The 25,591-nt window shown below is 40.9% G+C and overlaps 1 protein-coding gene across 1 annotated transcript in view; it reads left to right on the top strand.

The window, feature by feature from the left end:
- The first annotated feature begins 16,816 nt into the window (after positions 1-16,816).
- The window catches only part of BNC2 (basonuclin zinc finger protein 2), a 359,908-nt gene continuing 351,133 nt past the window's right edge, over positions 16,817-25,591 (top strand). The window contains exon 1 of the mRNA XM_064176653.1: positions 16,817-16,903. Within this exon, the coding sequence (XP_064032723.1) occupies positions 16,901-16,903 (3 nt within the window). The 5' untranslated portion in view covers positions 16,817-16,900. The remainder of the gene's footprint in view (positions 16,904-25,591) is intronic.

Here is a 25,591-nt window from a genome sequence, read left to right as displayed (position 1 = left end):
AAGTCCAACCCTTTACCACAGAGCTCAGGCTTTAAGTATTTACTCATAAAATATTACTTCCTGACTCATGGGGCAAGCTACAGCTTCAGACAGTACCAAAATGCTTTCAGGGAATTCTGTCACTGTCAGCTGCTGAGGCTTCTGATTCTTGGAGGCTTCAGTGTTCTGGGGAAAGGAGGCAGACAATCTCTGAACTTGTCCCTTGGCTCCTCTGGACAATCTATGTGTCCAGGGCTTCCCATCTTGGCAGGAGACGTTCAGATGTAGGCAGGATGTCTTGCAATGTGCAGTCTCAGCACAATGTCACACTGGCTATACAGGCTGATCATGTGGAGGCATTTAGAGCCTGTTCCTGTATACTCGAGGCAGGCAGTTTCCAAGTAATTCAGGATGCACCAAGGCAGTAAGCAACAATAGTAGGCAAGCAGCAAGTACAAATACAACAGCAAAGTACAATGCATTACCTGCTCATCTCTTTTATCAATAGAGCCTGAGGCTAATGGGCCTTTGGACACAGAGCAGCCAATCAGAATGGCAGTTATCCAAGCCTGACCATATTAGGTGAAGCCATAGGTTTGCTCTCCCCAAATTTGGGAAAAGCATAGGCCTTCCACAAGGCAAGCACAAACTAAGCTCCTAGACACACTGTCACACAAAAAGAAGGCATGGAAGAGTCATGTTCAATGACTTTATGGATGATCTGGACAAGGGGATTGAGTCCAGCATCAGTAAGCTTGCAGACAACACCAAGTTAGGAGCAGATGCTGATCTGTTGGAAGGCAGGAGAGCCCTGCAGAGAGACACTGACAAACTGGACGGGTGGGCAGAGGCCAATGGGATGAGATTTAACAAGGCCAAGTGCAGGGTTCTACACTTTGGCCACAAAAAACCCATGCAGTACTACAGGCTGGGGACAGAGTGGTTGGAGAGCAGCCAGGCAGAAGGGACTTGGGGATACTGGTAGATAGTAAGCTGAAGATGAGCCAGCAGTGTGCCCAGGTGGCCATCAGAGCCAATGGCATCTTGGGCTGTATCAGGAATAGTGTGGCCAATAGGACAACGAAGGTTATTCTTCTCTTGTACTTAGCACTGGTCCGGCCACACTTTTGAGTGCTGTGTCCAGTTCTGGGCTCCTCAATTCAAGAGAGATGTTGAGGTACTGGAACATGTCCAGAGAAGCGCAACAAAACTGTTGAGAGGCCTGGAACACAAGCCCTATGGGAATTGGGATTGTTTAGCCTAGAGGAGGGTCAGGGGTGATCTCATTGCTGTCTACAGCTACCTGAAGGGAGGCTATAGCCAGGTTGGTGTCAGTCTCTTCTCCCAGGCAACCAGCAACAGAACAAGGGGACACAGTCTCAAGTTATGCCGGAGGAAGTATAGGCTAGACGTTACAATGAAGTTCTTGACAGAGAGAGTGATTTGCCATTGGAATGGGTTGCCCGGGGAGGTGGTGGAGTTGCTGTCCCTGGAGGTGTTCAAGGAAAGACTGATGAGGCACTTAGTGCCATGGTCTAGTTTATTGGATAGGGCTGGGTGATAGGTTGGACTGGATGATCTTGGAGGTCTCTTCCAACCTGGTTGATTCTATGATAGCTAGAATGGGGGGCAGATAAGGAAGCGGTCTAAGCAGCAAGAGACCTGGTTAGAAAAGTTAAAGCTCAGTTAGAATTAAATCTAGGGAGATCAAGGGGAATACCAAAAGTTTCTATATGTACATTAATGGCTAAAGGAAGACGAAGGTGTGGGCCCCCTCAGAAAGGAAATGGGAGAAGTGGTGACAAGTGATGTGGAGAAGGCTGAGATTCTCAACAACTTCTCTACCTCAGTCTTCACTGGTAAGGATTCTAGCCACACACTTGTAACCACAGAAGATAATTGTAGGGGCTGGGAGAAGGAACTGCCTATTCTAAGAGAAGATCAGTTTTGTGATCTTATGAAGAACTTGAGAGTGTCCACAGGACCCGACAGGATACATCCATGAGTACTGAGGGAACTGGCAGTTGAGGTCACTAAACTGCTCTCTATTATTGTATTCCAAAAGTCATGGCAGTCCAGTGAAGTCCCCAGTGACTGGAAAAGGGGAAACATAACCTCCACTTTCAAAAAGGGAAAGAAGGATGAGCAGGGAACTATAACCCAGTCAGTCTCAGTTCTGTGCCCAGTAAGATCATGGGGCAGATCCTCTTGGAGGCACTGATGAGGCAGAAGAACAATGAGGTGATTTGGTACAATAAACACAGCTTCACCAAGGGCAAACTGTGCCTGACAAACCTGGTGGCTATGTATGACAAGGTCACAACATCAATAGGTAAGGAGAATTCAACTGATGTAATTTACCTGGACTTGAGCAAAGCCTTTGACACTGTTCCACACAACATCCCGATCTACAAGCTGGTAAAATATGGGTTTGATGGATGGACCACTTGGTGGATGAAGGACTGGCTTGATGGCTGCACCCAAAGAGTGGCTGTCAATAGGTCCACATGCAAGTGGAGTCCCTCAAAGATCAGTCCTGGGCCCACTCTTGTTTAGCGTTTGTCAGTGACATGGACAGTGGTGTTGAGTGTACCCTCAGCAAGTTCACTGATGACACCAAGCTGTGTGGTGCAGTAGACATGTTGAGAGAAGGGATACATCCAGAGAGACCTTGACAGGCTGCAGAGGTGGGCCCAAGCCAACCTCACTGAGGTTCAAGAAAACCAACTGCAGGGTCTTGCATCTGTGTCAGGACAATCTCAGGCACCAATATAGGCTGGGCAGTGACTGGCTTGAGAGCAGCTCTGAAGAAAAGGATGTGGGGATGCTGGTGGATGAGAAGCTCAGTATGAGTCACCAGTGTACACCTGCAGCCCAGAAAGCCACCCATATCCTAAGTTGCATCAAGAGAAGTGTGGCCAGCAGGGTGAGTGAGGTGATTCTGCCCCTCCACACTGCTCTCCTGAGACTCCACCTGGAATACTGTGTCCAGTTCTGGAGCCCCTATTACAAGAAAGATATGGATATGCTGGAGCATGTTCAGAGAAGGACTGGAGCACATCTCCTTTGAGGATAGGCCAAGAGAGTTGGGGTTGTTCAGCTTACAGAACACTCCAAGAACTTCTTGTGGCTTTCCAGTTTCTGAAGAGGGCCTACAAGAAAGCTGGTGAGACACTCTTTCGAGTGTTGGGTACTAATAGGACTAGAGGGAATGGATCCAATCTAGAGCAGAGCAGATTTAGATTACATGTTTGAAAGAAGTTCTTCACATAAGGGTAGTGAAACACTGGAACAGGTTGCCCAGGGAGGTGGTCGAACCCCCTCCCTGGATGTTTTTAAGGCCAGGCTGGATGGGCCTCTGGGCAACATGATCTAGGGGAAAGTGTCCCTGCCCCTGGCAGTGGGTTGAATTGATCCTTGAGGTCCCTTCTAACCCTCACAGTTCTGTAATCACTGTATTGCCTGGATCACAAGATGCTTCAGCTACAGAAGCTTTAAAAATCAGTTCAGCAAACTTGCTGACACTCATGGTAAGTTGAGTAGTACTCAGCAGGAAGCAACAAAGGTGTTACTAATTTTCAAAAATAGAGCCTGTGAGATATGTCTGAAGGAAGAAGCATTGTTTGGTCCAAGGGGGAGGTAAATCCTGAAAAGAACATAATAAGACTCTTCCTGTGTTCAGAATTCTGCTGTGAAGTCAGTCTACAGGCTCAACATCACAATTCCTGCTTTTCATCTAAAAGCCATAATATCACTAACCTGTTACTATCATATATTGATAGATGGATCAACTTTTTCCAGTATCAATGATTAAATTTTGAACCTAAATTTTTGGCCTAGACTTTATAATATCACAATGTGTTTTAAAGTGTGGAGGTGCATAAAATCGTTTTGGATAAGGCAAACAAAGAGTAAGATATTGTTAATGACAGCTAGCTCATAATATATTTGTTTTGATGTCTGTTATGAAATTATGTATTCTGAGCTAGTTAGACTCAAAATTAATAGCATTTCTATCAAAGTCTGGAAAAATATATCAATTGGTGTGCTTCTACAACAGATTTCCTAAATAAATGCCTCCTGAAAGTACATATGGAGGACCAGAAGCTGTGTCTTTCCTCTGCACAAACATAGCACTCCAATTAAAGATCATCCTTCTTTTCACATATGGGATTTATTTTAGCTCCCATTCTATAGGCATCTCTTACAATGCACTGAGCAATGTTTGTGTGGATCTGTCTGGTCTGCAAAGGAACAAGAATACAAAGAAGCTTAAGAAGTTACAAGGAAGTAATTTTTGTCTTTTAAGAGAAGTATGTGAAGGAGTTAGAAGAATGCAGACAGTAACTATCCAGTTTCCTTCTAAAAATGTTACTTGGACTGTATTTCAGCCATTCTTTAAACTTCCAAGGTGGGGGGAGGGGTGAAAGAAGAAAACATACTGAAACTTTAACCTATCCTATATTATTAAAGACTGAAACAGGAAATAGCAATAATGTTATGGGAGGCACTGACAATAAAGCTCGGATTCATGTACTTTCCACACCACCAAAACTCACAAGACCGTAGCTGCTAGCCATATGTATCTAGAAGGAAGATAAAGCTAATTCTGTGATTATTCAGTTACAGAGTATGGAATACTAAAGCTGGTATTTTAAGTTCAAATATTTTATTTGCTACTTACGTTATTGAACAAGATCATGCAAAATAGCTGCTGCTAAGATCTTGATTTTGTAACAATTGTCATAGTTCTTCTACCACAGCCTGTGGCATGTCTTCTTTGGCATGAATGAATTTAGTTGTTGCCAGTGCAATACCAATCAATCGGCAGTAACAGGTCATGAAGAAGTCAGGTAGAAGAAAACTGACCTCATCACAGTAATCTGTGGGACAATGTTGCCACCATGGACCAGGACAGTTTTTCAGAGACAGATAGGGGGGATGGTAGGGGTGTTTATATGGCTTGCTTTTTTTTTGATTCCCAGAAGCCATTGTAGTTGTTTTAATGCTTCTGAGTAGTGGAACATTAACATTGTGGTGTCTCTATCACAAAGACAATTGGAGTGTTACCAATATTTTTTCCTTGTATGTATCAAACACAAGTAAGTAATTTGTTTGTACACACTGCATTTATTTGCAGAAGTCACAGGCTAGAGGGTACATGCACACGGGAGCTTTTCAGATGCACCAAGAAACCATAAATAAAGGATCAAATTACAATATTCATCATATTCAGCATAATTTTACAACAATTATCGTAATTTCTACAAATTCAATGTGATATTCTAAGAATAACCAGTGTTTTTAGGAGAGTGTTTCACAACGAAAAGTTTCTTGTACTCCTTAAAAGGGTAACTTCCTATGTCTATTCTTCAGAGCCATTGCCTTGACCTCACATCTAGGTCTGCCCTAGAGAGACTAGTATTCAGTGACAGTAAAAAAAAAATTCCAGGGCTCTACCTAGATAGCACTTATGAATTCCAAACAGTACATGACTTACCATCCAGTAGTAGAAGGCAAAGATGAAAAAGAACTTAAAAAGGGAGAGTAGTTTTGGGACAAAATATATTAATTTACTAGTTTCTTTAGGTTCCTTAGGGTTTAAACATTGTCTGTAATAAAGTCTGCATCTTTTTTTGCACCTGGCCACAATGTGCAAACGGAAAGAAGTCCAGTAGATGTTATCTACAAAGCATTTCTACCAAACAGCAGCAAGAATACCCAGCTCGTTTGGATGTGAGACTTACAACTATTGTCAACTTCAAACAAGACCTATTAAATATATGCTGTTAAAGCAGCCAAATCCTCTGCTAGGAGAGGTCAAAATCTAAAAGTTGGCCTTTGGAAAAGAAGGCAAGGATTGAGCTGTCAATTATTCTGCTTTCTTTTCTTTCTCTTGACATGAAGATCAAATTATATTTTAATATTTGAAGCAATTATTAAAGAAATAAAAAAGGAATAAGGCAGTTGTGATGCATGAGAAATCACACTGCCACATTATTTAAAGTCTGCTTTAATGTTCTGTACTTCATTCAGCTTAGGTTGCCACATCCATTTTAAGCCTCCATTTAACCAGGGTGTAAATAGCAGAAAAAAATGTTCTACTAAACGAGGTATATTTTAGCTGTAATTTTTCATGACTGGACATGATAGATTTTCGTGACTTGCCCTGCAATATTATATGACATTTTGGTCACTTTTAAGATACTGAGACGACAATCACTATCAGCCATGACTAGGGTGTATTTTAATAAATTTGCTAAAACTCATTTACAAAAGCAAACAAAGTATACAAATGTTCAGTGTATGATATAAGAATAAAAGAGTTAAAGTCTTACCAACAATTAAAGTTCAAGATTGAGTAACAAACAAACAAAAAAAGGAGACTTTCTCATCATGCTTACAATTAACTCAGCAAGGCCATCACTTTTGACTAGAGTAATACAAGGAAAACAAATGGTAAAACACTAAGAGAACTGAAAAACATTTACATTCAGTTGGGAAAAATATCCTCAAGTGTTGTATGAGATAAGCTGAAACACAATCCTGAATGCATGTAGAACACTATGTGTGGTCTCTAAGCTATAGAAAACAATTTTGATGGGCAGAGATTGAAAGTGACAACAGACAAAGAAGAAATTTCAACTGAGAGAGCTTTTACATGCAAATGTATGCATTCTTATTGGACAAAAGATGATCTGAGAACAAAGTAAATCCAAAATAGGTATTTTTACTTTCTTTACTACTTTAAGTAAGTTGCTGAAACTTATTGCACCATATTTTTTTAATCTTTAAAGTGAGTTGTCAGTTTTGTGTCTTGGCTCATGTTTAAAACCTTCCAATGTCCCTTACAAAAGCTGTTGTAGAACTACAAAGTAACATCTATATCTATTGCTTTTAATATATGTTCTTTCAGGCAAGCTCATAAAGTACTGGAAGAACATTTGTCTTTAAGAACATCTGCTAATGCATTTGGGGAAGTTTAGGATAAATCAAACTGTGCAGTAGAAACCTCTAAAACAGAGATAGAAAGACTGGGTACAGAGGCTATGGTACAAAAGGAAAAAAAAGATGGATATGCTGCAGACAGACTTTTCATCTTCAAAAATGCTAGCAGTACTTAAGTGTTGGAGACTTCAAATCATCTTCAGTATCTTAGCACAAGAGGCAGAGGACTAGTTAGCTGCTCTAAAATTTACTTTCTGAATAAAAAAAAATTTTTTTTGAGTTTGAACACCAAATTATCTGTATTATTGCCTGATGCAATTTCAGTAACTTTATGGTGAATTTTGTCTGCTGGTTAAGAGGGATTAGAAAGTTGTGAGTTCAGATTTTTGGAAACACTAGCATTACAAGTGTCCACACAACATTAATTCAGTCCTTCCATATGATGAGTACGCAGCGTGTGAAAGAATATGATCATGTACTGTTTTCTCCCTGTAAGACCTGTCTGTATCAGCACACAGAATGGGTGAAGTTACTAAATTGAGTGTATAATGAATGAAGCTTTTTTCTTGAGACTCTTGCTTAATCTACTGCTAAAGTTTTAAGGTGTGTGATGAATGACACAGTAAGATAGACCTATAGGTAAAGCAGATGAAGCAACTAAATCTCTTCTTGGAGAATTAGATTCTACTCCTGTCTCTGAGCTCCTGTGTAATATTGGGTAACTCACTTTAAGCAAAATGTTTATGGCTGGTCACTAGTTTTTCAATTCTTGGCTCAAGTCTCTAAGGTTCCTCTAGTGAACTGGTGATCAGAGACTTATGGAATCAACCAGGTTGACAGAGACCTCCAACATCATCCAGTCCAACTTATCACCTAGCCATACCCAGTCAACTAGACCATGGCACTAAGTGCCTCATCCAGTCTTTTCTTGAACACCTCCAGGATCAGCGACTCCACCATCTCCCTGAGCAGCCCATTGCAATGGCAAATCACTCTCTCTGTCATGAACTTCATTCCAATGTCCAGCTGACTGGTGTCAGTCTCTCTGGCACAACTTGAGACTGTATCTCCTTGTTCTGTTGCTGGTTGCCTGGGAGAAGAGACTGACAACAACCTGGCTATAACCTCTCTTCAGGTAGCTGTAGACAGCAATGAGGTCACCCTTGACCCTCCTCTAGGCTAAACACCCCAACTCCATCAGCCTCTCCTCATAGGGCTTGTGTTCCAGGTGTCTCAACAATTCTGTTGCGCTTCTCTGGATACGTTCCAGCACCTCAACATCTCTCTTGAATTGAGGAGCCCAGAACTGGACACAGCACTCAGAAGTGTGGCCTGACCAATGCCAAGTATAAGAGAAGAATAACCTTCGTTGTCCTATTGGCCACACTATTCCTGATACAGCCCAGGATGCCATTGGCTCTGATGGCCACCTGGGCACACTGCTGGCTCATCTTCAGCTGACTATCTACCAGTATCCCCAAGTCCCTTCTGCCTGGCTGCTCTCCAATCACTCTGTCCCCAGCCTGTAGTACTGCATGGGTTTTTTGTGGCCAAAGTGTAGAACCCTGCACTTGGCCTTGTTAAATCTCATCCCATTGGCCTCTGCCCACCCATCCAGTTTGTCAGTGTCTCTCTGCAGGGCTCTCCTGCCTTCCAACAGATCAGCACCTGCTCCTAACTTGGTGTTGTCTGCAAGCTTACTGATGCTGGACTCAATCCCCTGGTTCAGATCATCAATAAAGATGTTGAAAAGGACTGGGCCCAGCACTGATCCTTGGGGAACACCACCAGTGACTGGCTGCCAACTGAATGCGGCACCATTCACCACCACTCTCTGGGCCCGGCCTTCCAGCCAGTTCTTGACTCATATCAGAGTGAATCTGTCCAAGCCACAAGCTGCCAACTTTGTCAGGAGCTTGTTGTGGCAGATGGTGTCAAAAGCTTTTCTGAAGTCCAAGTAGACTACATCCACAGCCTGTCTCACATTCAGCAGGCAAGTAACCTGATCATAAAAGGAGATCAGGTTGGTGAGACAGGACCTGCCCTTCCTAAACCCATGCTGGCTGGGCCTGATCCCTTGGCCATCCTGATGGCACTCCAGATGACCTATTCCATGACCTGGCACTGAGGTCAGGCTGACAGGTCTGTAATTTCCCTGTTCCTCCTTCTGGCCCTTCTTGTGGATGGGCATCACATCGGCCAGCTCCCAGTCTTCGTGGATCTCTCCAGTGAGCCAGGACTGTTGATAAATGATGGGGAGTGGCTCAGCCACCTCACCTGGCAAGTCTCTCAGCACCCTAGGATGGATCTCATCTGGTCTCATGGGCTTGTGAGGATCCAAGTTGCTCAGCAGGTCTCTTACTGCTTCCTCCTGGATTACAGGGGACTATACTGGTCCCTGACTCCATCTGTCAGCTCAGGAGACCAGCTTTCCAAGAGACAACCTGTCCCACTAATGAAGACTGACACACAGAACGTGTTAAGTCCCTCTACCTTTTCCTCATCTTTTGTTACTATATTCCCCACTCCATCCAATAAGGAATGGGGTTTGTCCTTGCCCCTTCTTTTATTTTGCCATTAATATATTTGTAGAAAGATTTGTTATTCTCCTTGACAGCCGTGGCCAGCCTAAGTTCTAAATGGGCTTTTGCCTCTATTTTTTTCCTACAAGACCTAGCAACATCTTCGAACTCTTCCTGGGATACCTCCCCCTTTTTCCAAAGGTAATACACCCTTTTTTATCTTTAATTCCTTTAGAAGCTCCTTGCCCATCCAGTCTGGCTGCCTCCCTTGTCAGCTCATCTTTTGGCACATTTGGACAGCCTGCTCCTGTGCCTTCAAGAGTTCTTTCTTGAATAAGGTCCAACCTTCCTGGACCCCTTTGCTTTTAAGGGCTGTTTCCTAAGGAATTCTTTGAGTTAGTTCTTTAAATAGGCTGAAGTCTGCCCTTCGGAAGTCCATTGGGGAGGTTTTGTTGATGCTCCTCCTGGTTTCACCGTAAAATAATTTCTTGATGCAAATAGTGGATGAGCCAACAAGGAGAGCAGCAGTGCTGGATCTCATACTCACTAACAAGGAGGGTCTTGTTGAAGTGGTGAAGGTTGAGGGCAGCCTTGGCTGTAGTGATCATCAGATGGTATAATTCAGAACCTTGTATGGTAGGAACAGAATACCAAGCAGGATCAGAACCTCAGACTTCAGGAGAGCCTTCTTAAGCAATTGCTTGGGGAAATCTCATGGGACAGGGTACTAGGAGGCAGAGGAGCCCACGATAGTTGGTTAACATTCACATACCACTTCTTCCAGGCTCAAGATCAGAGCATTCCAACAAGCAGGAAATTGAGAAAGGGAGCCAAGACACCTGCATGGTAAAGCAGAAAACTGTCAAGCAAATTCAAGTGGAAGAAGAGAGCCTAGAGATCATGGAAGGAGGGGCTGGCCACTTGGGAGGAGGATAAGACTGTTGTCAGAAGATGCAAGTAGGCAACTAGGAAAGCTAAGGCCTCCTTGGAATTCAACCTTGCAAGGGAGGTCAGGAACAATAGAAAGGGCTTCTTTAAATAAATTTCAAGAAAAACTGATGCTAGAGGCAATGTAGGCCCTCTGCTGAATCAGGTGGGTGCCTTGGTTACAAAGGATACAAAGAAGATGGAGTTTCTAACTAATTATACAGTTGGAGACTCTCCTCAGGAGCCCCAGACCCCTGAGGCCCCAGAAGAGGATGCAACAAATGAGGAATTTTCATTGGTTGATGAGGACTAGGCCAGGGAACAGTTAAGTAATCTGAACATCCATAAATCCACGGATCCTGATGGGATGCAGCCTCGGGTGCTGAGTGAGCTGGCAGAAGTTATTGCCAGACCAATCTCCATTGTCTTTGGCAAGTTATGGCAGACAGGAGAGGAGCCTGGAGACTGGAAGAAGGCAAACATCTCTCCAATATTCAAAAGTGGTAAGGAGGACCTAAGTAATTATAGTCAGCTCCCCCTCCATCACTTGAAAGGTAATGGAACAACTTGTCCTCGGCACTGTCCTTAGGCACACCAAGGACATGAGAGTCATTGGCAGCAAACATAGCATTACCAAAGGGAAGTCATGTTTGACCAACGTGATAGCCTTTCATGAGGCCATAACCAAGTAGATAGATGACGGTAGAGCAATGGACGTGGTTTATCCTTATTTGAGGAAAGCATTCGACACTGTCTTCCACAGCATTCTCACAGCTAAACTGAGGAAATGTGCTCTGGATGATTAGGTAGTGAGGCGGATTGGGAACTGGTTGAAGGAAAGAAGCCAGAGAGTTGTGGTCAATGGGATGGAGTCTAGTTGGAGGCCTGTGACTAGTGGAGTCCCTCAGGAGTCAGAAATGGGACCAGTACTATTCGATATATTCATCAACAACCTGGATGAGGACACAGAGTGCACTGTCAACAGTTTTGCTGATAACACCAAACTGAGTGGAGTGGCTGACACATAAGAGGGTTGTGCTGCCATTCAATGACACTTGGACAGGCTAGAGAGTAGGGATGGGAGAAAATGAATGAAATTAAACAAGGACAAATGCAGAGTCTTGCATCTCAGAAAGAACAACCCCAAGTGTCAGTATAGGTTGGGGACTGACCTACTGAAAAGCAGGGAAGGGAAAAGGACGTGGGGGTCCTAGTGGATGGAAGGTTGACCATGAGCCAGCAATGTGCTCTTGCAGCCAAGAAGGCCAATGCCATTCTGGGGTGTACTAGAAGGGGTAGGTTGAGAGAGGTTCTTCTTCCCCTCTACTCTGCCCTGGTGAGGCCACATGTGGAATATTGTGTCCAGTTCAGGACCCCTGAGTTCAAGGACAGGGAGCTGCTTAAAAGAGTCCCTCACAGAGCCACGAAAGTCATTAAGGGAGTGGAACATCTTCCTTACTTGAGAGACCGAGGAAGCTGGGGCTCTTTAGTTTGGAGATGAGGAGACTAAGGGCTGACCTCATTAATGTTTACAAACATGTAAAAGGTGAGTGCCAAGAGGATGGAGCCAGGCTCTTGTCAGTGATGCCCAATGGCAGGACGAAGGGAAATGGGTGGAAGTTGAGGAATAACAAGTTCCACGGAAATATGAGGATTTTTTTTTTTCACTGTGAGGGTGAGGGAACACTGGAACAGGCTGCCCATGGGGTTGTTGATTCTCCCTCTGGAGATATTGAAAACCCACTTTGGTGTGTTCCTGTGAGATCAGGTATAGGTCATCCTGCTCTGGCAGGGCACTTGGACTAGATGATCTTTCGAGGTCCCTTCCAATCCCTAACATTCTGTGATTCTATAAAAAGGGAGCGGAGAAAGGAGAAAAAAAAAAAAAAGATAAAACTAATAGGAAGTAGGAGTCCACTCTTTTTCCCATGACATTCTACAAGCCACAATACCTACCGTGGAGTAATATCCAGCATGTAACCTTAATATAAATGTTCAGTATGCATATGGATGATAAAGCCATATTTCAAAGTAAAATTAAGAATTAGATTAGGACTTAGTATTGGTCTAAAATATTCATGGTTACTTTTATGATGAATTTGATTACTTTTCCTTTACTAATTGTTGATTATAGAAAATAGGTTTTATATTCAGGACTGGGCAAAATTTCTGTGTGTAGATTTTTTTTTTTATTTCTACTGGTAAAGTGATTTTTCACTTACATTACAAATACATTATTCTCTAAAAAAGTTTTTTCACACCTTGTCATGTATCCAATTACAGAGGATTTTAGTTTGTAATGTTGCTCTAAGCTCTTATAGACTACTGGTATATTATGTCCCACCTTCTGCTCTGTTGGTTGAGCAAAATCTCCAGGTTTGCAAAACAGGCTGAAGATTCAAGTAAACCATAAATTCCTTCTGTGAGAAGAAAGATCACACTCCAGAGACATCACAATTTAGATAATCTATACTCCTATTACCCTTAGGCTGGAGTTCCTACTCATAATCTTATTTCAAACTTGCATGACCTGAGTTCTCCAATCTGGAAAAAGAAAATAAAAGTGAATGAAAATATTTTTATAACTGACTTAGTCGACGATAATATCAGACCAATGAGTATTGTTAATTTTGTGCTGGTTATAAATTGTTTTGAAGGCAAATTATAGTAAGAAAGTATTTGCTGTATAGGGTAGATATTCCCATGGATGAGGCTGAAACTATTAAGAGACACTGCTCTCTTCGCTGTACACAGTGTTTTCAGGTGTTCATTAATCTACAAGTAAAGATACGGTGTAATTTCCTGCAATATCTATGATGTGTGTTGTGACACAATCATCACAATAATATAAACAAACAAAAAGTCACTGTGCAGGTGGATGATATAGTATTTCTATGAGACCTTTATCCTTTTAGGATTATTTTGAAATCTGACACATAGGCAAATGTGAAAGAAAGAACTTGAGGCAAGTTTAAAATAGTATTATGTGTGCCACTGAAAATGTGATTCCAAAAGAAGCACATTTTTTGAAAAGTCTGGAGCTTGTTCATTCTGAAGTCCAATAATTAGGTATATTCAAATACCACTAGTTAGCTGCTGATCCTTTGAGGAGAAATGTCTTACTGCGCAATGTTTATCCCATAATCCTGTACTGCCAACCCAAGAATCAGAACTCCCAACAGCCGACTTGCCTCCAGCTATTTTACCTCCTCAGCAGCTTTCAAGAGGCTATAATATACTGTCAATACAAAAGCCACTGGCTTATTGACAGGTGGAAGAGAAAAAAAAGGAGATTTAAAAAAGCTGAATTAAATGCCAAGAAAGATAATAAAGGAATGACTTTAAAAATAAGGTAACTGGAAACTATTAAAGACTGTGTTACATTAACAAGTTCTTTGTTTGAAAGAGCAAATCAAAGCTCAGGCAAAAAATTTCAATGTGTGATAAGTTACTACCACTCTCTTGGTTTACTGTATATAGGAATGTGTCCTTCAAATGCCTAATCCTGGTTAAAACCAAAGCAAAACCATGAAAAGAACCAAACAAAAACACAACCAAAAAAGACCTCAAAACAACACTTTTCCAAAGTAGTAAGGAAAGCTTGTTTTAAACTGAGTGGCTGTCTACCTACTACAAAGCCTATTCTTTCACAAAGCTGTAACTGTTTATAGCCTTTGATTCATTCCTGTGAAACTGTACAGAAAAGGTTAGCCTTGTAACGGGCATGGCATATCCCCTTTCTAGCAAGTGACGGTGCCTTTTGAGAGCTAAATTTGTAGCACTTTATATTAAATCAGTATTAAACTAGCCTGGACTCGCTTTCTTTCATGTGAGAACACGGATGTGAACTTGTCAAGGTTTTAACCACTAGGGGGCTGTGTGAACACAATTTTTTGGCAACTTCTTGGCCCTTCACTGGTTCAAAACGGAAAACGTGTTTTTACGTATGATAAAATGGGATTCTGAAATAATTAAATAGCTTTCTCTTATCTTTCCCCTTTGATAGAAATCAAATCATGGCTTAATTAGACTTGTGATTTTTATTTTTTCCCCAGTGCTGCAGTAAACCACAAAAAAAAAAAAAAAAAAAAAAAAAAAAAAAAAAAAAGTTGCTTCTGTTACCTGTGAAAAAAAAAAAAAAAAACCAAAATCCTAAATAATGAAATAATTTATTTTGAATCACTGTCCGAGCCTGAAACATGCTGTTTACAGCTCAAGGTTCGAAACTAATCCTGCTGAAGTGTGGACACTGCAAATCCTGTCCATACGCTGAAACATATTATACTTAGTGAAGGCATCTGACAAATACGCAGAGAACAAGATTAAATTTCCACAGAAACACAGATACCATTGACAAGTATCATACCAAGGTTTTTGTGAAAACGAGTGCTGATACTTGTATATATAATTCACATTTCCCTCTTCTGACAGGCATGGGACATGGGCAAAGACAGCAAAAACCAGTAAAAAGCTTGGAAACAGGGTAATACACAAGAATACACTATTCATTACAATAAGAGTTTGCTGTGGTTTTAGTCCATAGCAGATACGTTAAAAACGAAAATGCCAAGCAGCTACCTATTTCATATACTTATCTTCTCATTTCCTCTAAACGCCTGCTGGATCATCTGAGTGTCCAGTCAAACCAAAAGGGAGGATATAAAGTGCCTTACTATTTGTATTTCGTGTCACCTAGAAGTTCTTCCAATGTCCACTCTTTTAAAGCCCAGGTCCTAATCTTGTATTTATACAAAGCTTGAGGAAGGAAGCCAGTTTTGATAGCACTAGTGACCCTCAGCGCCTTCATAGGCAGGACACGAAGGATAGCCAGATAGGCTCGGCTATCAGTACCTGACACACAGCATGATAGCCTTCCACTATTCTCTTTGTCAAGCAATCCATCCGACGCATTCGGTATCTGACACCCCTCCTCAACGCTGTGAGAGGGAGACAAGTGGGAGAATTCTTTAAACTGCGCAAGGGGAACATTTCGCAAGGGTCCGCAGCCCTCCTCCCGCCAAGGCGCTGACCATGCACAAACGTCGCCGGTGTACAACGGCAGATAACGGCAACGCCTACCCCCCGCGCCCGCCCGTCAGGCCGAGACCCGTGGCGGGCGGTACGTGCGCGGCCGCGGGAGGGCGCGCAAAAATCCCCTCCCCCTCCCAGCGCGCTCCCTAAGGGCGCGCGCGGCGGCCGTTGTGTGCCTGCGCACCGAGGGTTGCAGCTCTGCGCTCGGCCGCCGTCGCTGGGGCAGGGTTTCGCTTGACTTGGCTCCGTGTCACACACAGATGTGACTCTTGTCTGTTCCCTGCAAACGTACAACCGTGACGGCTCACCTCCTCCCGCCTCCCTTCCCCCCCTCCGCCTACACACCCCCCCCCCCCCCCCCCCCGAACAAAAAAAACCCACCCTTTTACAAAAATTTCTTCGGATCCCGCATCGAGCAGCAGCAGCAGCCGCAGCAGAGCCCCGGGAGCTGATGGAGCAATGGGTGGGAAGCGGGAAACCGTCACCACGAGCAAAAACTTTTCATCTGCCTAACTTTTCGCTTCCCTTCTAACGCTCTCTCCGCGCCCTTCCACTCCTTATTCCCTCCTCTGGGCTACGCTTAATTTCCCGCCGTGTCTCTCGCCTCTCTCAGCTCTCCACCTTTCTCCTTGTCGCCTTCTCGCTCGCTTCAGCGGCGCCTGGAGCTGAGGAGGAAAAGCAGCGAGAGACACTGCAGCCGCTGCGAGGGGGAACAGGGCAGAGGAGCGGGAAGGGGATCGAGGGAAGAGGGAGGCGAGAGAGGCGAACAGCCCCGCGCAGCGCCGCCGGCCGCCCTCACCAAGAAGTTGGCGGCGGTCGCTGGGCGTTTTTTGACAGCTGGGTGCGGGCGGCCTCTGCCGCAGTCCCCGTCTGGCACTGAAAGTTAGGGGGGCGGGGGGGGAGGGACGAGGCATAGAGGGTTACTTTTTCGTCCCCCGAGACTGCTCTTTTCCCACTTCTCTGCTTGCCTGTCTGCCGCCCTTGCCCGAGAGCGCGGGGTTACGAGGAAGTAAAGCTGCCCTTAGATATTCTCGCAACCTCGCCGCCTCCCCTTCCCCGGCCAAACAACCCAACAACAACAAACCAACCTGTGGAGGCTCTAACCCAAAGCTGGGTCCCTCCTCCCATCATTTCCAGCTCTCCGCGGAAAGCTTTCTCTTTCTTCCTCTCTGCTGCTGGGGCTGAACTTTGGGGGCTGAAGTTTTGGAAGAGTCAGTCAGAGGGCGGGGAGGGCGGAGGAGAGACAGAGACTCTAATTACTGCTACTGCCTTTATTTATTTTTTTTTCTTTTAAGGGGGGAGTATTTTATATATATAAATATATATATTAGTTCAAATCACGGCGGGTGGGGGAGTGGGGGAAGACGGAGTCGGAGAGCGAGAGAGGGGGAAAGAGAGGCACTGAGAAACCAGAGGCAAAAGGAAGGGTACAGGCACTGCCGCTGAGAGGAGATCGAGAGGCAGGGGGTGCACTTGACAACGAGCATGCAGAGATGGTAAGAAGTTTCCAGCAGCCTTTCGTTTTAATTCTAGCATTTGATTTGATTTGATTAATAAATTGTGCAGTAACACAAGCAGTCCTGCTCGCTATCCGGTGTGTTTCAGCCTTCAAATAAACAACCAACCGGGCTAGGCGAAAGGAGGCGGATAATAAATCAGCTCTGTGCTGCATGGATTGGGAGGGGGGAAATTACTGAAAGGCTGTGATAAACTTTGAGTTTAGGGGTTGAAATGCGGTGGCCACATGTTTTTTACCGCCTCCCTTCTTCCACTAAGGAGTAAGAAAAACGTCTATGCCTATGGAGGGAAGGAGAGTGAATGTGAACTGGGGTTGAATCGGACATAACAGTGGTATAATCTTTTTTTGGACACCACCTTCTGCTCGGAAATAAGCTTTGCAAACCATGTAAAGGTAACCTTTGAGAGCGGGGGAAGGAGCTGTATGTTTGCGTGTGAAGCAGCGCCTGAGGCAGGGAGACAGAAGTGCAAATCCACCTTTCCTCCGTAACTCGTTTTCTTTTTGTTGTGCATGTGCTTGCAGTTTGCACCTCCAATCAGCGGCTGTTACCAGAAGTTGGAAAGTTACGTGGTTGCTCTAACTGTAAAAGGGAGAGGGAAGGCCCCCCAAAACAACTTTGAGCAAGTTTTTTGCTGCCTATTTCACGTGCTGTGCAAATGCAAGTCTCCTTTACAGCAGGGGTTTGTAACGCAATTTTTTTTTCTTTCACGACCTCTCTATTTTAAAATTAAAAACCAAAATAACAGAGGACGTCATTTGACTGAGGTCTGCCTATCTGGATTGAGATGTGAGGATAGATTAAACAGCTGAGAAGAACAAGCACATTTAGACCCATGACTAAACTTAAGATGCCAAATGATAACTGTTCGTAGTGGACTGATCTCAGTTATGAACAGTGATCAGCCTTTATTCAATGAAGTAGTGTACTTGCAGTTGTTTGACTACTGCCTTGCTCTGATTCATCTTTTGTCACTTCAAGGATATTATGTATCTCTTCTGTGAGATGAATATATGTGCACATGAACACACACGTGCATATATTTATACATATATGTGTACGCACATGTATTATATACACACATGCATATGTATACACATACATATGTATATACTGCACTCAAAACTATTGATACAGTGTATGTGTAAGAGAGAATTTGAGATGGGTTGTATTTTTTCTTTCTCCTCTTAACATGGCATGTCTTGTTGCAGTGATCAAAGCCACAATTGGACTGTAGGAGATGTAACTGTCAAATGTAGGCAACAATAAAAAAAAAAAATTTAAAAAAGAGGGAATACCCAGCATGTGCTCAGGACTGTGGTTACAGTAACACTGACAGAAATTAAAGTGGTTTTGAAAGCAGCATGCGATTTATGATGGTTTGCGTTTACCCTAGAGTCAAGCTGTTGTAAAATTGATGCACAAAAGACATCATGTAATAATCTGGTGTACCCGGGATTAAAGTGGCAATGAGGGTCTTTGTGTGTGTGTCTGAACGACAGTTAAAATGGTTTGAAGCTATTTTTACGCGAGAAATCAAAGCATGATACTACATTATTTTTTTCTTAGCCTGTGTGCTAACTGTAAATAGCTGTTGAAATATTTTTTAGTGGAATTGGGGAAGTAAATTTCTACTTTTCATTATCTACATAGACAAATTCTAAAATGGGATGTCGTTTTTGTCAGAGTACACAGTTCACAGTTTAAATACTGAGTTCATTTTAGACAGTAGTATTTAATAAGCCTGATCAGCAGATTTGTACAAGAGTGCCAAGTTCTTGTAGAAGCATGTGGAACTTTCCTTGCCCATAAAAATTGCCGGATTTTTTAATCTGAAATTTAGTGTGGCGTATGTGCTGTCTGATACATTGTTTCATTTTAACCTGTCCAGTGTTAACGAACCATCTAGCACTATGTATGTTCTGCTTTTAATTCCTAAAGCACGTGAATTTTAAAATGTGCTCCCCAAGCAATTTCAGATGATCCATCTTTACCTCATCCAGATACAGCAAAATCTAAATGTAAATCATAAACTAATTCATTATGAGCAAATTCTGAAACTTCTTTTAAGACCCTGGGATTATGAAAGTGTGCTTTAAGCATGCATCTTGCACATAACTAAACCACATTGCTTTAGTATATTATTTCATGAAAATATAAGACTGGCATTTTAGGGGGAAGAACTGAACACGTCTTTAATCATGTTGCATTTTTATTATTGAGGTATTTGTGACAGACGTGTATATGATTACATTGAAGACAAAAGCTGAGGTGACTATTGCTATATTAAAATGTAAAGTGTTACATTTTGAATTTTCTAGTGAGTTTCTGAGTTCAGTGCTTTACATAACATTTTGTCCTAATCTTGCTTGCTGTCAGAGATGTTTCATGGTTGTGCAATTGCTGCAGTCAAGAATGCCAATTTGCATTCCAGGAGTGTCATTTGATTACTTTTATCTGCACAGCTTGAAGACCAGGCCAGACCTCTCATTTCATCTTGCCATGTCATGAGTCAGTACTGTGTCGTCTTTTCAAAAATCTGCCCGATTTAGACAAGAAAGAAAAGTACTTTCATGTTGCAGCCGCAGTCCCCTGCTAACTTGTCAGCAGCAGCATATGATTCACTTGGGTCCAAAAGAATGGTACAGAGACGAGGGTTAGGCGGTTCAATAAGCCCATGGACAGGTAGTGTGTGACGTCCCAAGAGAGCTTAAGTTAATGAAGAACAGGTCTGCTTAGTTCTTCACACTCTGACCTGGTGCTGTCCCCACAGTTTTCTCATTTGATCTTTCCCAGCAAATTGATCTTTTCTAGTACTTTTTTGCCTTCCAAGTTAGTCCTTGTGGGACTGAAATTAGCAGAGCAACTTAAGTTGGATAATACAGCTGTTCAGGAAAGAAGAAATTGGACACTAGCTCATAAAGGGGGGAGGGGAAAGTAAGCTATTCTTTCTGTTGTTACTCAGAATTCTTTTTTTTTCTCCTTTAATTTTATTTTAGAAAACTTCTGCAGTAGCCTTATTAATTTGGAAGTTTGCTTTCTTTCTTGTTTATAATCTGTAGGAGTAGTCCATTGCACACTACATTAAATGTATATCGCTTAAATAAACATGCTTGCAGCGTAACTGCAGGTTTGCTTTGGTATTTTTGAGTTGAACTTGCTTGTTAGAAATGATTTGCTAGTATGTAATGAGGCTTTTACAGTTGTTGTAAGACATTTTACATATCAATTGCACATGCCAACTATTTATAGCCTGCTAAATAACTGTGATTCCATAGTATCCAATACTGACATGCAATGGAGATTAAACAATAAAAGCCATTACAAATGGTATGTGTAAATATTATGGTAGGTGAAAATACTGTCAGCAAATTACCACTAGCATTACTGGATTTCTGAAAAACACGTGTATACAAACTGGTTTTTAACTCAGGCACTACTTTAAATCTGCATTCTAAAATATGACTATGGTATTATCTATTACATATTGCTCTTAGTCACTGGGAAGTGGAGGTGTGCATGTGTGTATATATTTCAATACACACATGACTAGGTTGTCAATGTAAGATTTCAAACTATAATTTGGTAAATAAAGTTTAAGTTAGAAATTATTTAGAAGGTCTTTAGTATGCTGCACAATAATAAGTATTTTCTATATTTCACAGAAAATGTTCTCACATGTTTTCCATGTCCTTTCAAGTTGTAAACTGAAAATGCTGATGAATGAAAACATGAACACTTACTCTGAAGGGGAAATACTGCTCTCACTCTCAGTATTGCTTTTGAAAATGGGAAGGAACTGTAAGGGATCTCTGGTCAGTTAAGCTCCTCTACAGAGCTAGAGGGAGCTTCATGACTTTATTAGGTATGCCATAGGTAAGAAAAAGGACAAAAATATTCTGAGTAAGGGAGGGTTGATCGCTGACTTTTTAATTTCAAAGCCAGAGACCCAGAACTTTGAGGTGGCTTTATTCTAGATATACGTGTATGTGAGTGGAATTGGCAGCTGTCTGCAGATCTTGTCAGTTTCAAGCAAAACAGAAATTACCAACAGCAGAGTGATTACATTAAATCCAAGAAAAATATTTTATTTCATACAAAACAAAAATTTATATTTTGTTCCCCTCAAAATTAACAGTTTTTCCCAAAGATGGGAGTCTCTGGCAGTGTCTGTTTTCATTTTGTATATTGCACACTGTCACCAGAATTTGAAGTCTCCACTGAATGTTGTTCAATGAAAGAGTCCTGACTTTAAGTCTTAAGGTTTGCACAGAGGTTTTGATTTAATAATATAATTTGATTTAATGTCTAGTATTAGTATGTGTTAGGAAAAAATGTGCATATCTGGAGATAGAAGAAGTTTCTCCCAAATACACACCAAATAAAGCATATCTGTCATTTTGGAAATGTGTATCACTTCCTAATCTAGCCAGGAATTTGTACTTAATTTAGTGGAATAGCATTTAACACAGTTTAATAAAAAGTATCTGTTTAAACCTTTTATTCTTTGTCAGTTTCATCCCACCTGAATTCTGATGTATTTGTTCTAAAACCACATTGATCATAATTGCTATTAATAGTTATATGGCAGCTTTTACAGGCATTACTTTGGACAAACTTATTTACCATTTAAGTAAATTATATAATCCAGTGAGATAAACAGCCAGATTTGTCTCCTTTATCTCTTGCACAGTAGCTCTCATTATGTGCCGTGCTGGTAAAAGCATTTATTTGTTGATTATTAGGATCTTAGTACACTAAGGAGTTCGGCTGTGATTTAATGTGGTTGTTCAAAGAGGTTCTCTCATTTTAGACTCTTTCTATAGTACTCTCACCACATGTTATAAATATGTATATTTTATACTCCAGATACATATGCAAATTACTTTTTCCGCCTTATTCCAGGTAAATCAGGGGTTTTGAGAGAGAATTCTTTTCATCTGCAGCATTTGCTTCAGTATTTCTCTCTTGAAATACTTTATGTAAAAAAAAAAAAAAAAAACCCACCAAAATTGAGATAATCAGATTTTTTTCTGATTTGTTACTTTAGAGAGTCCTCTCCGTTTCTTTTCTTTTTTCTTTTTTTTTAAATGGAATTAAAATATTCTACTTTGTACTTAAATCAGATTTTGGTACATAATTATAAAAAGAGAAGTTTAAAAAATACACTAAGCATGGCAGTTATTTTTAAATTAGGAAAACCAGAATGTCCATAGTGCTTGTTTGTAAAGAAATTAAAATACCATACTCTAACCAGTAAAAAAGGTTCTAAAGGCACCATCGTCTGATGCACTGTCTGGAATTTTAGCTGTGTTTTTGCAGCATATTACAATAGGTTACATCTACTGCACTGCTGCGTATAAAACTTAAGAAACTAGGTTTGTTAGAATTTTTCAGCTATGGGGAAAGTTTTAGTATGCAAAGAGTATTATGAACAGTTATCAGCTGTAAATGAAGTTGAGTGTGTACAGCACCCACCATGCTGTCAGCTGGAACTGCAGAGTTAGTGTTGCAACTTTATTGCATTTGTCAAATATGTGTTATTTGGAACTTCTGATTTGTGCTTTTAGTCAATATTTTTTAACATTTAATGCAAAGATGTCGCTGCAAACAAAAAACTTTTTTCCTTTTTTGTGACCTGACATTTGCCAAAGTGCCCCACGCTGAAATTTCTTTTCAGTATCTCTTTTTTCTTCCAAAGCCAGACATGTACCCAGACACAAAAGCCTCTGTGTATAGCAAGCTGTTTTAAATATTGTGACTCGACGATGTGCTGTCCTTTCTCTACTTGAGCCAAGGATCTCTGCTCAGTGTCTGTGGATTACCAAGTCCCTTCTTTATTGTACCTCTTGTCAGCTATTCCTATTCATTTAACCTTTCATTAGTGTCTGTGCAGCTTCACTGTCTGGAAAGGCAAGGAAAAACCTAAAGGCCTACTGTCACAGTTATTAGATTTCTCGGTTACATCCCGGCAACCATAAAGGAGTAAGAGTCAACACTATTGTCAGGCATGCTGCTATCCTGGGGTGCAACTCTTCTGTGCATGTCAAGGACATGTGCCACATGTTGATAATGCATCCCAGGGATAAATGAACGACATGGGAGATAAACCAAGGCTGGCACTAATGAGCTTTTTAGGAGTTATTGCAAAGACAAACAGTTGTGAAGGAATTTTGCTTAAAATGCTGAAGAAGTGGGCTTGCATCAATTGTTGCCAAGGCTTGCTTGTGAGGTACTTGCCAATCATGTTAGCTTCATTTAAGTACTATTTACAAGGGAAAAAACTTCTCTATGACTAAGAAATAGATTGCTCTTCATTTTTAGAGCTGTCAGGATAAAGTGTACTTGAAGTAGTCCTCAATAGTACACTTCTTCTGTTTATTCAATTTTTTGATCAAACTCAGCAAATCTTCCAAATTGCTTGAAAAGAAATCTGCAAATGTAAATTACAGTGTATTTTACAATATTCCTGCTAGCCAAGCTTCAAATTCACTTCTGGTGTTGTAAAAACATTGACATAGCTTTGTCTGAGACATAAATTTGGCTGAGAGTATCTTGGTATTTCTTCTACATTTGCCACCCAAGAAGCTAAAATTATTAGTTATGAGACTGCTTTTTCATTCTGCTAAGGCATGTCTTCCCCTTAGTATAGTGCAATATTCAAATGCATTTTGCTTTTAAAGTTTCTGTGAAGCCTGTGTTGCCCTGTAAACGAAGTCCAGCTGCTCTCTGAGCTCTCAGTTTTAACATGGTAAAAAAACCTCATGCTTATTTCTGATCTCTTTATAGTTGACCTTAATCAATACATCTTAATTACTTTTTTATTAGTCAAGTTGTAACTGTATGATATGTAACTTCATATACCTTTCATAAATATATTTTGGTCAAAACAGAATTAGAGCTGTGTATTATATATATATAAAAATACGTATACATATATGTAAGAGTGGCTATTATAATTTAATTGCTTAATCTTATATTTTGTAAGGCATGAGAGTCTAATGCTGGTCCTATTGATAGCAAGGTTGAACAGTGGGTAAAGACATTGAAATCAATGAAGTTAATTTATGTGTAACTGTTGAATAAAATCTAGTTACTTTCTTTGCACTTTCCATGTTACACACTGAGTTTAAAGGATGATAAACCAAATGGGCCACAGAAAAAATCTTTACACTTCCTTATTTCAGACATGCTGTTTAGATTGACATCTTCAAAAAATGTGAGTTGTCATAATTTAATAATAGGAAAATCAGAGTTTTTAGTTTTTCTTTACATTTCTGATTAAAAAACTGAAATGTGGCTGCACCTTTTATTTGAGTTCAAAATGCTGAAAGCAAAGGGACCAACGGTATAGTAGCTGGTTGTAGGAACAAGTGCCTCCAAAGAAAATGGTGTTTGAGAGAAAATTTTGCAACATTAATGTTTTTATTTTTTATTATTCAAGCACTGAAAACATTTGATATGCTGATAATGAATCCCACTTTCCTCAAATTAAAAGCAAAGCTCTTAGATTTTGTGATTTAAACTAGACAAATATTTAAATTGAACGAAATCCTCAGACATGAGCTGGAACAAATGCAGTAGTGCCTACTTAGTTTAAAACATCCTTTCATTACTAGACTGATATTAGCTTTGATGAATCTAAAACTTACTACATGGTTTCCAAATCAAAGATGAAAGGGGCAGTTAGGAATCAAATACATTTTCGTGTTGAAATGTAGCATTTGACATTTAGAAAGATGTGCTCAGCATGATGAACCACTTCTCTTTACTGCAACTAGTCTGGTGATTTTTGCAATAAAACTATATAGAAATTGAACTGAGGCATAGTAAATTTAAGGTAAATTAATATGGAAGTCCCATTTAGTGCCATTTTTTAAGGAATTATTTCCCTGAAAGGGCTTTTCCACTTTTGTTGTTTGTGTATGCCAATTAGGATTTGCAAGTAATTACTTTTGTAGGTGTTTTTATAGACTCTTATCGGTCAAACTCCTTTGGTTTTGTTGTGGCAGTGTGCCAGTTTGATTAAAGAAAGATTTTGTTACTAACATCACTGTGAAGTTGCCAGTACATTCCTAGTACTAATCAAGTGGACATATATACCTCATCAGTATGTTTGAACACTTACTGTGTACACTAATTTATAGACTACAATACAGTACTTTTATATTAATCTGATGGCAGTTGTTTCCAAAGGCCTACTGATAATACTTAACTTTGCAAAATAACATTCTGTACAGAATCCAAGAAAGCATCACAAAAAGTGCTTTATTGTTCTGCTGAAGATGCTCAGAATTACTAAGATTAAATAATAGTGAAAATCTACAACTTTCTTCTATGCTAGACATGACCATATTTCAGTTGCAGATGAATTTTGAGTTGGCTTTTGATGATGCCTTGCTTCTGATGTCCCATGCAGTATGCCTGATCAAAATAAATGTTGCTACAAGCCAGCTGCTGAAGTGATTATGTAAGCAATGTGAAAAGGCTGAGGAATTTATGTTCTTCAGTACACAAACTGGCATTTAAGATTTTCTCTTCACTTTGGTGCAAATTTTAAAAAGCAATGTGTGAAATTGCATGCATTATATAACTAAAGACCTCTAGGGGAATTTAAGTCTAAGCTGATACAATTCACATGGTAAGACAGCAAGAGAATTAAGAAGG

Source organism: Pogoniulus pusillus, chromosome Z, assembly GCF_015220805.1.
Source record: "Pogoniulus pusillus isolate bPogPus1 chromosome Z, bPogPus1.pri, whole genome shotgun sequence".
Taxonomy (NCBI): domain Eukaryota; kingdom Metazoa; phylum Chordata; class Aves; order Piciformes; family Lybiidae; genus Pogoniulus; species Pogoniulus pusillus.
This window is presented reverse-complemented; position numbering and strand designations above follow the sequence as displayed.